The following is a 17,122-nucleotide window of genomic DNA, read 5'->3' as shown; positions in this document are numbered from 1 at the left end:
AATAAAGAGAATATTGCAATAAAGCAAGTCACACAAATTTTTTGGATTCCCAGCACATATAAAAGTTCCATTTACACTATACTGTAGTCTATTAAGTGTGCGATAGCAGTATGTCTGAAAGAACAATGTGCGTACCTTAAATAAAAAGTACTTTATTGCTAAAAAATGCTAATCATCACCTGAGCCTTCAGAGAGTCTTAATCTTTTTGCTAGTGGAGGGTTTGAAATATTGCAAGAATTAGCAAAATGTGACACAGACACGAAACAAGCAAATGCTGTTGGAAAAATGGCACCATTATAACTTGCTCGACACAGGTTACTTCAATTTGTAAAAAACAAAAAATGCAATAAAGCAAAGTGCAACAAAACAAGGTATGCCTGTATAACGCACAGCTATATCTACAGTATCCAAACCGATATACAGTATATCTGTGATATTAACATTTCATAGGGGAGAAATTAGGGGCGGAAATGTCTAAAAGGGCTCCATGAGGAGGCTGTGATGATAAAAAGGTCTATGAATGGGTACTGGGGAGGTCTACAAATGCTCCCAAATTGTATAAAATAGATTTTTCCAGGGTGAAGGGCCATGGCTTTTGCCAGTTTCTCCAAGGGCTATATGGCCAGACGAAAGTGACAAACCACTGCATGGCTCTCCGTGCTACCCACACATTAAAACAGTCACTCCCCAGGACACCAGCCAAGAGACGAGCAGGGAGGTCTAATCTGAGCAGGACAGGGGATCCCCACTCTGGGCAGAAGAAGCCCCAGGGTTCGGAGCCCATTTCCTTGCCTGTAGCTGGGCGGCCGGCAGGTTGACATCGGCGATCATTTCCGTGCAGGGATGTTCCACCTGCAGGCGGGGATTCAGCTCCAAGAAGTGGAAGCTGCCATCCTGGCTGTAGAGGTATTCAACGGTCCCCGCACTCACGTAGCCCACGGTCTTGGCCAGGCGCACGGCACACTGCAGAGAGACGGAGGTGGGCGAGGGGCTTCCAGCGGTTTTCTCGGGGAAAACGTACTAGCTCCCTCACTAAAGGCAGGCTGAGGACCTGCTGTGTGTAAACTACCTTGGAACCTCTGAGATCGTACTCCAGTAACCCCCTGTGAGGCTGAAATCATCTCCACGATGGGCCCCCCCACGCCAATTGGTCTCGTCTTGGACACCCACCCCACTTTGGCAACTTGGACTCTTGAGAGCTCTTGATGGTTCTGAGCTGAGATGCCTCCCCCCGAACTCCCCAGAGCCCACCTGCTCCATGATCTCGAACACGGCTGGCGTGGCAATGGTGGCCGGCGCCTCCTCTATGATCTTCTGATGCCTCCGCTGGATGGAACAGTCGCGCCCAAACAAGGACACGGCGTTCCCATACTGGTCAGCGAGGAGCTGGACCTCCAGGTGATGGGCGTGCTGGGCCAGCTTCATGAGAAAGACTGGGGAGCCGGGGATCTCGCTCTGCACCTGGGGGGGACGGCAGGGTGGCTGGCTCCTCCCAGGGGAAGCAGGGCTGGAGCAGGAAGTTCTCCAAAGGGGGCGCAAAACGATGGCAGGGATGCCCGCGGTTTTGCCGATCTTTCAGTTTTACCTCCCTCAAAGACATTACATTCTCGTGGTTTTTAAGTCAAATATGTGAAAATACATAATGCAGAAACTGAAATTCTGCAACAACATCTCCTAAGGATAATATGCCGTTACGAGTTGGGTAGAAATTGGTTTTCTTCTATGCGTACAGAGAAAACGTTTCTTGAAACAAAAATAGAACCAAAACACACTACTCTGTAGGCTTCTCTTCCTCCCACTTAATTCACTCTCTCAGCCAGCTCTCCTCGGTCGAACCTACAGACCGACTTACTCCATACTTTTAACATCTGAAAGGCACTGTCTCATAGGCATGCTGTCCAGAGACCCTTAAAAATGAGGTAAAAATAAGTGTTCACATAGAATTATTTCTAAGACAAATTCTTTGTAAGAGCAAGAACACATGGGATGATCCCACCTATGTGAAAAATAATAAAACAGAATTATATGAAGGTCTATGTAAAAGTCTATACTACAGTAAAAGTACTGGAAAGAAACCCAGTGGCTAACAGGGGTTACATCTGAGAGGGGGCAAGGGGTTGAGAGGTGATGTCGCGAAAGGGACCTTTCCCTTTTTATTCGTAACGTTATTACTGAATTGCCTGAATGTTGACACCGAGAATATTTTCATATTGAACTCATGTAATTAAAAAAAGGAAGCTTGGGGGAGGCTCTGCATGCAGTTGGGGAACAGGGGGGTATATGGGAACTCTGTCCTTTCCACTTAATTTTGCTGTGAATTAAAAACTACCCTAAAGAGTAAAGCCTGTTTTTTAAAAAAGAAAGGAAAAAGCTTTAAAATCTGTACAACCCCTAAATGCAAGGTAGGATGCAGGACTGGATCCTGAAACAGAAAGGGGAGATTAGTGGGGAGAAGTGGGGTGATTCAAATCAAGTCTGGAGTTCACTTAATAGACATGGATTAATGAAATTAATCTCTTAGTTGTGTCAATCATGGTACTGTTACAAAAGATGTTAACAATAGGGGAAAGGAAGTGAAGGGTAGATGGGGACTCTGTACTGCTGTTGCAACTTTCCCGAAAACATAAATTCTTCCCCCCAAAATACTCCCAAACCAGTACACCCCAATAGGGACATGTGGTAGTGAAACCACTACTTTATATAATACTCACACATGGCCCACAGCTGTATAAACGGTAAACCTTTAGAGAACGCGATTTACTGGTATGTATTTGTCATGCATGTAAAGTACATGCTATTTAACTAAATCCTTCTTCCCCCACGGTCTTTACCCAAGAAAATAATTCAGAAGAAGAAAAAAAAGCTAAATATTATTTATAGTATTAAATACCATATTATACTATAGTGGAACTGTGTATAATAATGAAAATGGAAGCAAGCTTCACATTTCACAAAAAAGGAAATATTTGATAAATAAGACAATGGCCACATAGGGAATGCTGTGCAATCGTCAGAATAACTATGAGGACTGGACAGGGTAAAACTGTTCATGATCCACAATTTGAAATTTTTTAAACGTAGAACAAAATATTGTGTAGGCCAAAGACAACTCTTTAAAATATACATGTGAATATTTTGTAATAACCTATAATAGGAAAGAATGTGAAAAAGAAGAGATATATATGTATAACGGAATCACTTCGCTGTACACCTGAAACATCTAAAAATTTAAAAAATAAAATAAATTAAATATACACGCGAGCAAGGTCTACAAGAAAGCCTAGAAATATTAAAATAGTTGGGTTAAGAACGGGAAGATTACCGGTATGAATTTTTATAAACATTGCCAACAATGGGCATAATGGGTTTTTCTTTAATCTATAGTTAGGTGACCTTTTAAAAAAATTTTTAATTGAAGTATAGTTGATTTACTATATCATGTATGTTTCAAGTGTACAGCACAGCAATTCAGTGTTTTTTGTGTTTTTTATTTTATTTTTGGCTGCGTTGGGTCTTCGTTGATGCGCACAGGCTTTCTCTAGCTGTGGCGAGCGGGGGCTACTCGTTGTGGTGCGCGGGCTTCTCATTGCGGCGACCTCTATTGTTCTGGAGCACGGGCTCTAGGTGCACGGGCTTCAGTAGTTGTGGCGCACAGGCTTAGTTGCTCCGCGGCACGTGGGATCTTCCCGGACCAGGGCTTGAACCCGTGTCCCCTGCATTGGCAGGTGGATTCTTAATCACTGCGCCACCAGGGAAGCCCAACTCGGTTTTATATATACATTTTTTTCTTTTTCGGATCCTTTTCCCTTATAGGTTATTACATAATATTAAGTATAGTTCCCATGCTATACAGTAGGCCCTTATTGGTTATCTATTTTATACGTAATAGTGTGTATATGTTAATCGCAGGCTCCTAATTTATCCCTTCCCCCACCCCCTGCGTATAATGTTTTAAAAGGGGAAAACCAGCTACAAATAAGTAAATATACAATTCGTTCAGACAATAAAAATCAATTGTCTAGAAATGTTAGAAATACTGAAACTGCTAAAATGTACAAACTATCCCATCTCTCGATAGACAAATAGAGACACAAACAAATATTCTCACAGACAGATACCTCTGAAATCCTTTAGAGACACACTGATTCATAGAATCAAACCATCTAAAGGAAATAGTGTACAGATCAACAAAAAAAAACCTTGGACTTCTGCAAGTAAAAATGTATACATTTGTTTTGCAACACAACACAGCAATATTGCAGCTCCCGCAAGTGTCCTCTTGATTGTGACACAATAATGTTAGTGGAAAGAATCTGGTGGCCACCAACTGAATAAACACAATTCCCAAAGACACATGGAAAAATACGCAGCGCGAACAGCTCACTTGTCTGAAAAGTATTGGGAAGTCCTCAGCAGTCTCCACCTTCCGGATGCCTTTCCCTCCACCGCCTTCAGAAGCTTTGATCATCAAGGGAAAACCAATTTTTTCTGCTGCCTGGGGGCAAAGGACAAACAGACCACTTTAGAGGTTTCCGCTGCTACCAGGATGATGAGAAGGTTCTGGCACCTGACCCCCCCAGGAGCGTTTACCTCCAAGCCCTCATCGACATCTTTCACGCAACCATCATTGTAAATGTACTCTGGGACGCTGATCCTTTGCCCCTGCTGCAGACTCTCTTCTGTCCACTCCACCGTCAGACCTGGAGGGTCACAAAGAAAACTGAATCTTCCCCCAAAGAGCATAGACACGACACAGAAACACAGGGCCTCTTCCCACCAAAGCCACTCTAGACCTGGCCTCTGGACCAGCAGAATTCAGACACAGCCCTTCAGCTTCCTGCAGTGGATTTTAATTTCCTTAAGGACTGACTCAACCCTGAATGAGAAACCAAGCTTAAGAAAATTCAGACTGAGTCTACCAAGAACAGCCATATTAACCTGAATCCAAAAAAAATCCCAACTCCAGCTCTACCCTATGGAGTCATTCGTATGTGAATCATTACTTTCCAAAACCCTGTGAAGATTAAAAAAAAAAAACAAAACAGAAACAAACTTTTCACTCTAAATTTAAAATTCAATCTTTGGAGGAAAAAAATCAAACTGAGTATGAAACTCTTGAGACGTTTTTCCTGTTTATTTTTTTTAATTTATCCTAGAAATTCCACTTTTAGGAATTTATCCTAAGGACGTGATTAAAATGGACATAGAGAGTTAGGCAAAGGACTATCAAAGCTTTTAATATTTTCAAAATTAGAAAAAAATTCGTCGGAAACAACCTAAATGTATAGCTGTAGAAGGATTGTTAAGTCAATTACGGTACATCTGTATAATATAGTCCTATGCAGGCATTTTAAATGTTGTAAAGTGTATTTACTGACATAGAAAGACTAGTGAGAAAAAACAAGTCACAAACTATTAAATGTAAGAGCTCTGGTTTTTTAAAGGATGTGCCTAGAAAAAAGGCTGGAACAATATAACAAATGATCAAAACCGGGTCAGTAGATTATAAAGGATTTCTATTTCTTTTTCTGTACTTCTCCTAGTTTCTAAGTTGTCTACAATGACATAGGACCACTTTCATGATCATTTAAAATTTTTTTAATGAAAGAATTAAAAAACTATACTCCTGTCACCCCCTCTGCTCACATTAGCAAGATTGGGCCCAGGAGTTCCCCCGAAGTGAGGTTCAGGGTCCCTTACCGCTTCCGCTCCAGGGCAGCGTTGGGATCTGCAGCGTCTGGGCCACGATGGTGGAGGCGATCTTGTCTCCCAGTGCCCACATGGCCTCGCTGGGAGGGCCTGAGGGATTGGGGCAAAGGGGAAGGCAGACTCAAGTCAGCCACAAGGCCCTGGAAGCCAGGTGCCAACCAGGTGCACAAAGAAAAGTCCCCAAGTCCCAGCTTCCAAGGATTTAACATCAAGTTGGGGAAGAAAAAATCTATTAGTCTGCTACTTTACCAGTCAACTTTCAATACATGTGGATTGTAAACATGATTTACAACCTAAGCTGTGGCCCATACAAAGTTCACTAGCAAAAAGCTAGACCAAGGGGGCAAGCCAGCACCCCAAAACACTAGACCATGCAAACTTTTTCTATAACGAGCCATAAGCAATACATAAATGAATGGGCAGGGCCGTGTTTCAATAAAACTTTATTTACAAAAGCAGGCAGTAGGCCAGATTTGGCCTGGGCTGTAGTTGGCTGGCTCTGGGGCTGGACCATCAATCTCCAGAATTACACATGAGAGATAATGAGAGTCCCGTGTGACAGCCAATCAGAGGTCACGGACAAAGAATACATCAGCGAGCACAGGTCACCAGGCAGACCCTTAGGTGAATATCAGGTATTGACTTAGCACCAAGCTGCTTTATGTGCGAGCCTGGGTTGTGGGCCCAGAGATAAGGAGCAGCAATAGGGATTTATGGGGGATGGTAAATGATTCCCATCACACGTAACAGATAGTGTAACTGAGCAAAGTTTACAAATTTCAAATCCAAATCCTGAAACAAACAGACACCGTAGACAATAAGTATCATTTTACCTAATAAGTAGTAGAGATGATAGGCTCTGGTCCCAGGGGGTGAGGGCATTCCAAAGGTCTGAGAACAGCCCAAGAAAAGGTGTGGCCTTATCAGAAAGGTTTCCAAACCTAGCTAGAAATCTGAACATGACTGGTATCTCAGTGCCAGCAGGAACACCAGCAGAGGGTTCTGCTTGCCCAGCATTATTCTGCTGTGGTAACCATGGTAATGGCTCCTATTTCCCTGGGCTGGCCGACCTATCCACGTGACCTTCCACCCCTGGATTCATTTGCTCCTGACCATGAAAGTGTGATGTGGGGATATCAAACTGGTCCCCTCCTTATAGGGCTGTATTAAAGAGAATCTGACCCACCGAGCATCCCATCAACACCCCAATTCCCACGCATCTGACGGAGGCACACTCTACCTAAGAATGCGATCTTGTGCTTGTGCAGGAGCTCCGGAAGTTTGGGGTTTTCAGAAGCATGGCCCCAGCCAGCCCACACCGCCTGCAAACACAAAGAGGCATGAACAAAGGTCTTTCTTCAAGAACCCGCCTACCATCACACCCCAGAAGCTCTTTGCTGGGTCACGTCAGCCCGGGATTTCAGGGTCTCCTAGGACCCAGCTCCTCCATCCCTTCCAAACTGCGGAATCAGGTTGCTCCAGAGCTCAGGGCATCACCCCCGCCGTGGGCAGACTGGGGTGTCCCATCTGACTTACCTGCACGGGGATCCTCTTGGCAATGTCCACAATCAGCTCCACGTTGGCATAATTGTTGTTGTTGGGCCCTCCTGGGACGGGGACGTACTGATCTGCCATCTTGATATACTCTGGGATTAAACAGGAGAGAAAAGAAAAGAAGGGCTGGGCTTCCCTGGTGGCGCAGTGGTTAAGAGTCCACTTGCTGATGCAGGGGACACGGGTTCGTGCCCCGGTCCGGGAGGATCCCACATGCCGCGGAGCGGCTGGGCCCGTGAGCCAAGGCCGCTGAGCCTGCGCGTCCGGAACCTGTGCTCCGCAACGGGAGAGGCCACAACAGTGAGAGGCCCGCGTACCCCAAAACAACAAAACAAAACAAAAAAAACAACACATAACAAAATTTACCATCTAATCATTTTTGAAGTGTACAGCTCAGTACTGTCGAGTATTCACATTGTTGTGAAACAAATCTCCAGAACTTTTTGATCTCACGCATCTCAAACTCGATACCCATAAAATGACAATTCTCCATCCCCCTCCCCGAAGCCTCTGGCAACCACCATTCTACTTTCTGTCTCTATGAATCTGACTACTCTCGGTGCCCCATATAAGTGGAATCATAGAGCATTTGACTGGCTTATTTCACTGAGCATAATGTCCTCAAGGTTCATCCCTGCTGTAACACGAGACAGGATTTCCTTCCTTTTCAAAGCTGAATACAATACAATGTTTTGATTTAAAAATATTCATATTCTTTAAAACCAGAATTCCACTTCTAGAAATATGTTCTAAGAAAACACTCATCGACGAGGCCAAAGACTGATGTAAGAGGGTGTTCACGGGGCAGTGTTTTGAACTGTGAAAAGCTAGACTCAATCAAAAGTCGGGAGTTGGTACATCTGTACTATGAAATTCTTGAAGACCTGAAAAGAAATGATGTCGAACTTTATGTGCAGACTTGGAAGGAAACTCGAGAGCCATGCTTCCTTCCGGGCCCGCTGGCCTCTGATGTTTACCCAACACGTTGTGCTGGTGACTGGAGAGGTCCCAGAGATTATAAAGCGAGAAGTCAGACCATGACCCTCTCCTCACTGAATTTTACTATCATGTTGGAGAAGATAAACAAGAGACAGACATGATAACTACAGGGTGTGAACAGCACCGGGGCTCTCTGACAGGGCTGCCCCGGAGGACTATGAGACCCAAGTCGTGCGTGGAGGGGTGGAGACCTGCTGTACAAAGAGCTTCGGGGAAGCACTGCCAGCAGAAGGTCCAGAACATTCCAAGCCTCTACAACAGGAAAGAGCGAGGCCAAAACTGATGAGGCCAGCGTGACTGGGGCCCAGGGATGGATGTCTAGAGGCGGGAGATGGGGGTCCAGGAGGCCAGCAGGGGCCAAGTCATGTGGGCCTTAATTGGCCTGAGTGAGGTTCTGGAATTTTAGCCTGAGCACAATGGAAGACCCAACAGCCTAAGGCTGTGGACTCAGCCCAGGGTTTCAATCCCGCCTGCATCACATACTGGTTGCATGACCCTGGGCAAGTGAGTTACACCCTCATGCCTCGATTATCTCATCTGTAAAATGGGGCTAACAAGGAAACCTGTCCTCACTGTAGTGAGCAAAAAGGAGGCCACGTCTGTGCAGAGCAGAGCCGAGAGCCTGGACTCTGGGGAGGCTCGGGGGGCTGAGATAGCTGGTGCTGGACACAGGAGGGGGCTGATGGGACCTGAGCTGTGTTTTTAAAAGATCTGTTTGGCTGCTGTGTGCAGGGTCTGTAAAGGGATACAATTGTTCAGGGAAAAAAGCAAATTGTCCAATAGTTATTAACAGAATGATCAATGGTGATAGACATGGAGAGGTAAAGAAATAGAAAAATGAAGGAGTGATTGAAAAACAGTACATACAAGTGCAAGAAGAAAACATATGGAGGAAGAAACACCAACCTACTGTAAACGTTTCTCAAAGGCGAGATTTCCGCTTTGCATGTTAACCATTGGCATTTTTATAAGACATATGGGTCACTCTTGTTGTCAGCAGAAATTTTAATTAAATAAAGAAAGGGGAAATAAATACAAGCTCAGAAGAGGTACCCTGCGATGCTGTTTGGGGTCCAGGATGGACTTGGCCCAGGTGGGGTGAAGGAGGTGAGCGCAGGTAAGGACGCGGGGACGTGGCAGAGGGGAAGAAAGTCAGGGCCCAAGTATCAATACCTGCGTTGGCTTTGAGGTCCTCGGGGGTTACCAAGACTACAAACCGGATGGCCCGCTCATTTCGGAACATCTCATAGGCCCACCTGCGGATGGAGCGCATACATTTCACGGCGGCGATACCATTGTTGGCGATGAGCACCTGGACAGGGGAAAACGAGGGAGGGGCCCGAGTTGCACATCTACCTGTGCTGGAGGCCGAGTGCTACCCCAGGGTTCATCTCACCTGTGAGCCTCCCATGGCACCTCTTCGTAGTTCTACGGCACTCAGCCCAGCACAGAGCAGGTACTTAAAGTCTGCTGGGTGCATGAATGGATGACCCAATGGATGGATGGTTGAATGGATGATGGGAGGATGGATGACCAGGTGGATGGACGGATGGATTAATGATTCTTGATTCCTCTGTCTGGCACCATCATGTTCATGTAACATTTTTTGGGCGTTTAGTATGTACCAAGCTACAGTACAGTGTATTTTACCAGCACCATTTCATTTCAACCTCACAACAGCCCTTTGAAAGAGGTTGTATCTGTATCACTATTTGGGGTTAAAGACACTAAAACCCAGAGGAGTTAAGGCACGTGCCCAAGATCAAACAGCTAGTAAGTGTCAGAGCTGGCACTCGTGGGCCCTCCACAGTATGACCTATGCTCTGAACTGTCCCCGGTGGCTGCTTCTGTGTCCAGAAGGTTAAAGGTTCCAGATTTGGGAAGGAAGAAAGGCAGTGAGGCTGGCTGTCCCCAGCAACAGAGGGGTCCTAGTTTCAGTTCTCACTGTGTTGTGAACTTGCTGTGTGGCCTGAGGCAGATCCCTTCCCACTCTGTGCTTCATCTTCATATGAGGAGCTCAGACTGGTAAACCTCCTGGTTTGGTCTCTATAAAACCAAGCTCTAGTTTTCTTGTTAAAAAAAAAAAAAAAAAATTAGATGTATAGGTTCAAAGCTCCAACTTCTGTACCAAGTCCATAATTTTAAGGTCCTTCCATCTCTGACTAATCTTCATGATGGCCCTGAAGGACAAGTCCCATTGGAGATCTGGGATGTGATCGCCTCTCTTTTACAGAAGGGAATGCGAGCCCAGACATCACATCCCGCGAGTGGCCACCGTAGTTTTCGCGTTCCTTTCCCCCTTTCAAAAATGCCTCCCACGGGGCTTCCCTGGTGGCGCAGCGGTTGAGAGTCCGCCTGCCGATGCAGGGGACTCGGGTTCGCGCCCCGGTCCGGGAAGATCCCACATGCCGCGGAGCGGCTGGGCCTGCGTGTCCGGAGCCTGTGCTCCGCAACGGGAGAGGCCACAGCAGAGAGAGGCCCGCGTACCAAAAAAAAAAAAAAACCAAAAATGCCTCCCATGAATGATGACAGAACGGCTGGGCTTCCTCAGCCTAATTATCAGATCAAGGCTTTGGGGCGGGGCGGGTGGGGGTCGTGTGGGTGTGTGCATTTTCAGCCAGGGAGACTGGTGGCAGCCAGGTTGGGGAACCTATATGAGTCTCTGTGGCTCAATGCCGTACTTAGGATGCTGGGGTGAGGGCATGGGCTCTGGTTTCAAATTCCAGCTCTGCCACTGATTAGCTGCGAGACCCAGGCAAGCCACTTCCCCTGTCTGGGCCTCAGTTTCCTCATCTGTAAAGTAATACCCACTGACAACGCTGTGGGGATGGTTAAATGAGACACAACGACGTAAGCAGTTAACAGGATGCCTGGCCCAGAGGAGACCCTCAGTCAATGGTAGCTGCCGCGATTGTTGCTGTTACCATCATTATCACCACCCTCAAATAAAATGGAAAAGCAAAAGGCTTTCAGTCAAACTGAGCTGGGTTCAGGTCCTGACTTCAGCACTTACTACCTACGTGACTTTGGACAACCAATGTCGGATCCCTGAGCTCTAGTTTCTCCGTGAATACGACGGGAATGATCAAACAGCACGAGGTCAGGGCCTTTACCAGCTAGAACAGGAAGCAGTGTGAAAAGCCTTCACAAACCACCAATTTTAGCTGTTTCCTTCCGTCCCTGTCATTCTAGTACCTGGGTCTGCTCTCCTGTAAGGAGCTATACCCCTCGAGAGGGCAGGGCTGGGTTTTAGGCTCCCCTCCTAGAAACCCAGAAAGCAGCCCCCTGCACGAAGGGTCTTTGCCTCCCCACCCTTCTCAGAGGCCCCAGTCTCCTCCTCTGTGACGTGGGGTCACGCACCTGTCACTTAAGCTGTCGTGAGGGTGAAAAGCTGATGAACCCCAGCGCCCAGCCCTTCGCAAGCGCTCACAAAGGGGCAGGACTTTTTCTCTGCAGCCTGAGGCTGGTTGGCCCACCTCACCCCACACCGAGTGCTGGGATCCCATCTGTACCTTCTCGATGACCCGATCCCCCCCAAAGCGCACGACGAACTCGGCAGGGGAAGCCACAGTAAAGTCTCTGTGCAGGTCCGGCTTCTTCTGTTCTCGGCCTCTTCTCGCCAGGTGGAGTCCGGACATGCTGGGCCTGCCAGGGAACAGGACTGACGCGTGAGCAAGCAGGTCTGGGATGCTCGGGGAGGGGGTCGGGCACCCGGCAGCTATGAAATGCACATCCACAGAGAAGCTAAAGCCCACCAGACCCCTGCTGCTTTGCAGTCCCTCTCCGGGGAGCCTGAAACACTTTACGAGGAGACTCGAGAGGTCAGATCACAAATGAAGCAGGAACGACGCCCTGACCTGCTCCAAGCTGCAGGATCAGATTTTTCATCTTAGAGTCATTCTTACTTTATACGCCCATAATTTAGGAGCTCAAATAATACAAAAAAGCTTAGAACAGGGGTGCAAGTTTATGATCAGGGAAGTTCCCACATTCTAATACTTTACACTTGTTAAACAGTTTGTATCTTTCATGTGCTTTTCTGTACGGGTATATCAAATTTTTTGAAAAAACTGAAAACAAAAAAATGTATAACAAATAGAGGGTCCCTGCCCCATCCCCCTCTAGAACCCCACCCCAGAGGAAATCACGTTTGACTCTTTCTGGCATTTACACATCTCCACGGTTCTGAACAATATGTGTACATTATCTCGTGAGTCATCCATTTAAGACACCATCCATCTATGAACTTCTTATCTTGACAGATGTGGAATTAGTGCTCTTAAGCAGCCATCCCATCTGCTCCCCTTTCCCCAACCTCTCAATACAGGTATACTGCAATTTGGTAAATTCAGTATTTGGTTTTTTATGAGTCTGGGATCATTATTCACAGGTGAGGAGCTGTGGTATACCAGATGTTCTTTTTTTTTTTTTCCTGTAGTGATTTTTTTTCATTGACTTGGTTTTCCTTGTATCTGTCGCTAATTCATCTCATTCCTCAGCCTCTTAGTACACGTAAGATAATTGATCAGTTCCATTGTTTTCCATGGACCACATCATTCCTGAAGGCCTCGACTCTCCTTTCATCCAGACGCTGTGCTCTAAATCCCTAGGCAACCATCGACTGGGACTTCCCTTCACTGGCATCCTTAGGATTCCCTTTGCCTTTCCTTGGGGTTTGATCCTGAATGAGGGACCACATGGCTCCCTCTTTCTTGATGGACTCCCGTGTTTTGCTGGGGTATATCTGCCAGTAGTTTCATCCAGTTAAAAAGATGGTACAATGGCAGGACACATGACAATAACGCCCCCAACATGCCTGTCTTATCCTGGCTGCATAGGGTTCCCTTGCCACTATCACCTCAGAGACTCCTTTTGGCTCTCTCGGATCCCTTTTTTCTGTCCTCCATGTCTTGCTCCTCTTTGGTTTACTCTCTTGTTTCAATGGAAGACATCCTTCAGTAGCTTTCTAAGAAAAGGTGTTCAGGGGAGTAAACGTTTCGTGGCCTTGCGTGTTCTAAAACTGTCTTCCTCTGCCATCACATTGGACCCGATCATTTGGCTGTGCATGGAATTCTAAGAGGGAAAACCTTCTCCTTTAGAATTTTGGAAGCTTTATGTCACTGTTGTTGTGGCTTCCAAGAATGCTAGAACCAGAGCCATGATGATCCTTGATCCTTTTGTAGGTCACCTGTTTTTTCATAACCAGAAGCTTATAGGATCTTCTCTTTGCCCCAGTATTCTACAATTTTAGGGGTGATTTTAGTGATGCGCTGAGGTGTGTGCCTACTTCCATCAGTAAGGCTGGGAAGCTGTCAGGCCCCTTCAATCTAGAAACTGAGGTCTGGGAGTTTATCTTCAAATATGTCTTTGGTGGGCTTCCCTGGTGGCGCAGTGATTGAGACTCTGCCTGCCGATGCAGACGACACGGGTTTGTGCCCCGGTCCGGGAAGATCCCACATGCCGCGGAGCGGCTAAGCCCATGAGCCATGGCCGCTGAGGCTGCGCATCCGGAGCCTGTGCTCCGCAACAGGAGAGGCCACAACAGTGAGAGGCCCGCATACCGGGAAAAAAAAAAAAATGTCCTTGGTGACTTCCCTGCCTCTTTTTTCTCCATTCTCTCCTATTACCTGGATGTTGAAATTCCTGGACTGCCCACTAGTTTATGTATTTTTCCCCTCTCCTATTTTCTCTCTCTTTTCTTCTACCTTCTGGGCGATTCCCTCAGCCTTATCTCCTAACTGTTCAGTGGAGTTTTTAACATCTAAGAGCTTGGTTTTGGTCTGTCAATATCCCCTTTTCTATACATCCTGTTCCTATGTGTATAATATCCTCCCTGCCCCCAATGAGGGTATTTATGATAGCTTCTCCAAGTTCTCTTCTCCTGATGTGGTGTCTGTTTCTCCCACGTTTCCTGTGTCCCCTTTGTTGGTATGTTTGGGGCCTGCCTTCCATCTTAGAAACTGCACCCAAATGTTTCATAAGCTATGGTTGCTTCCTCATGACCAAGAGCAGGAACTAGAGGGCTGATGAGAAGTACTGAGCATGTGCTGGGGTCACTAGACCCTGACCTCAATGCAGGGTGACCTGGGAGGACTGTGTGTTGGGGAACCCCAAGTATTTTTAGAGTCATCCTCCCTGGCTGGTCCAATTCCCCCAGTAAGGAAAAGTTTTGGGGTCTTCTGCCTGGAGGATAAAGGTTGGCCAGGAGCCTAGGGACCAGGGGGAAGTGGGAGAAGTGTTGGGACAGGTCTGGGGGGCAGGGCAGCTTTCAGGATTCAGCACGCACACAGCACCCATCCTCCGGTTTGGGACACTGGCTCCATAGTGCCCATCGGTCTCCAGCCCAAAGACCCTCTGCCTTTCCCTCTCCAGAGATCAAACTGCCTGCCTGCTACTGGGGTGGAAGTGGGAAGCTCCCAGCCACCTGGAGCAGATGAGGGGTCTGGGATTCTTTCATCCAATCCGTCTCATGTAGATGCTCCCAGACGTGGAGGCACCCAATGTTGCCAATCCCTGCGCCTTCTGGGGTACAGGTTCTCAGCTTCCCTCACTGCTGCCTTACGGCTCAGCCGTCTTGGTTCAGCTCAGCCAGTGGCTGCTTGTTCTTCTGCTTTTCTGGCTTCCAAAATGTTGCTGCTAACTTCCCCTCCTGTTCTTCCAGGGCTTGATGGGTTTCCAGCTCTTTAAGAAAATCTCTGCTGGGCTTCCCTGGTGGCGCAGTGGTTGGGAGTCCGCCTGCCGATGCAGGGGACACGGGTTCGTGCCCCGGTCCATGCCGTGGAGCGGCTGGGCCCGTGAGCCATGGCCGCTGAGCCTGTGCTCCGCCACGGAAGAGGCCGCGACAGTGAGAGGCCCGCGTATGGAAAAAAAAAAAAAAAAGAAAATCTCTGCTGTCATTTGGTGGGGTTTTCACAGGTGCAGAATCAGGCATTCAGCCCACTCTCTCAACCCGGAAATGGGCTGTTCAAGCAGGGAGATAGCCACCTGCCAAGCCACCTGCCAGGCATTAAGTTAGAGGTTCGCCACCCAGGGGTGCATCCAGCAACTGTGTCACCAGGCATTTTGGGAGGCTGGGGCTGAGTGGGTTTGGGGGGCCAAAAGTTTTGGTGAAGAACTGATAGACCCGGGACTTCCCTGGTGGTCCAGTGGCTAAGACTCCGTGCTCCCAATGCAGGGGGCCCGGGTTCGATCCCTAGTCAGGGCACTAGATCCCACATGCTGCAACTAGGAGTTCGCATCCTGCGACAAAAGATCCCACAGGCGGCAACGAAGATCCCACGTGCCGCAACTAAGACCCGGCGCAGCCAAATAAATAAATAAATATTTGGGGGAAAAAAAAAAAAGAACTGATAGACCCTAAGGAACACTGCCAGCACGTCACCGGGAATAGCAAAGCTGGAAGCCAATAAGCCACTGTAGGGAGAGAAAGCCCAGTTTACAGATGGGCAAACTGAGGTCCCGACAGGCAAAGGGAATCACCCAGCAAGTCAGCGGGACTGGGGCTCTTTCCATCACACCAGGAAATGCTGGGTGTGGGCATTTTCTGTTGTATAAAGTCTATCCATGCAGGACAGTTCCCCGTGGGAAAAGCCTTCTACAAACCTGCAGTCTGTCCCCCTCACCCCCACCCCAACCCAAGCCCTGCCTATCAGAAATGAAAAAACGGACTTGTTGACCAGGAAACAAAACCAGAAATGAATGACAGAAACCGATAATGACGCTATGCCACCACAGGATTTGTATTTTCAATTAAGACTGTCTCCGTTCAACAAGGCTTATGCATGTTGTCCGAAAGAACAAACAAATGAACAAATGATTTCCGGCCCCTGAACTGGCCTTCCTACCTCCCACAAACTGCAAGCAGCTTTTCTTCTAAAACCTCCTAGGACTGAACTGCTGAAACGAAACAGGACTTAGCAAAGGACTCTGAAGGTCAATATCATCTTACAAATATGAACAATGCTTTCATTATAATTACATTCCATTAACCAACAAGTAGTTCAGTTTGTTTTTAAGAACTTTCTTTCTTTCTTTCTTTTCTTTTTTTTTTTTTTTTGCGGTATGCGGGCCTCTCACTGTTGTGGCCTCTCCCGTTGCGGAGCAACAGGCTCCGGACGCACAGGCTCAGAGGCATGTGGGATCTTCCCGGACCGGGGCACGAACCGGTGTCCCCTGCAACGGCAGGCGGACTCTCAACCACTGCGCCACCAGGGAAGCCCAAGAACTTTATTTTCTTTATTTCTTTAGAAAACAGGCATTCGGCCTGAGGGCCATCGTTTGCAGACCCCTGATCTAGGGAAATAGATACCAAAATGTTAAGAGCAGCTTTCTCAAAGTGGTTGAATTATGGGTGGTTTCTGTTTTCTCCTCTTTGCCTATCTTTGTTAAATCTTCTGCCATGATATATTATTTTCAGTGAGAAGAAAAAGCTATTAACTTTGTAATAGGGATGCTGAAAGCCATGGTCATTTTGGTATCCATTCGGTAAGGCACTCAGTATCCTCCACTGTAAAATGAGGATAATAACATGTACCTCATTGGATTGAGAGGACTAAATAAGCTCATATCAATACATAGAAAGTAAAAGATGGCATCTGGCACACAGTAAACTCTATATTATTTCAATGCAGTGATTCCAGGAGGATCGGGGCTACTGATCTCCCAATCTAACCAAGAACGGCATCAGGCCACTCCTCTGCCCATGGCCTCCTCCCCAACCGTCCACCCTCCCCACTCTGTCTGTGGTCTTCCCCAACTGGCTGGCTTGATCCTGTGGCTTCAGAAAGTCTGAGACATCCCACTTTTATACACGCAACATTAAAACTCAGCAATTTGACCTAAAGAGCAACAAAGCAAAAC

General features: G+C 47.1%; 1 protein-coding gene across 1 annotated transcript in view; it reads right to left on the bottom strand.

Annotated features, from left to right (window-relative positions):
- ACACB (acetyl-CoA carboxylase beta) overlaps nt 1–17,122 on the bottom strand; it is a 97,706-nt gene that overhangs the window by 65,499 nt on the left and 15,085 nt on the right. The window contains exons 2-10 of the mRNA XM_065889277.1: nt 11,776–11,908; nt 9,437–9,575; nt 7,247–7,356; nt 6,951–7,032; nt 5,702–5,800; nt 4,592–4,701; nt 4,386–4,496; nt 1,253–1,462; nt 794–964 (exon numbers count right to left, since the gene is read on the bottom strand). Coding sequence (XP_065745349.1) covers nt 794–964; nt 1,253–1,462; nt 4,386–4,496; nt 4,592–4,701; nt 5,702–5,800; nt 6,951–7,032; nt 7,247–7,356; nt 9,437–9,575; nt 11,776–11,908 — 1,165 coding nt within the window. The remainder of the gene's footprint in view (nt 1–793; nt 965–1,252; nt 1,463–4,385; nt 4,497–4,591; nt 4,702–5,701; nt 5,801–6,950; nt 7,033–7,246; nt 7,357–9,436; nt 9,576–11,775; nt 11,909–17,122) is intronic.

Source organism: Phocoena phocoena, chromosome 13 (genome assembly GCF_963924675.1).
Source record: "Phocoena phocoena chromosome 13, mPhoPho1.1, whole genome shotgun sequence".
NCBI classification, from domain to species: Eukaryota; Metazoa; Chordata; class Mammalia; order Artiodactyla; family Phocoenidae; genus Phocoena; species Phocoena phocoena.
This window is presented reverse-complemented; position numbering and strand designations above follow the sequence as displayed.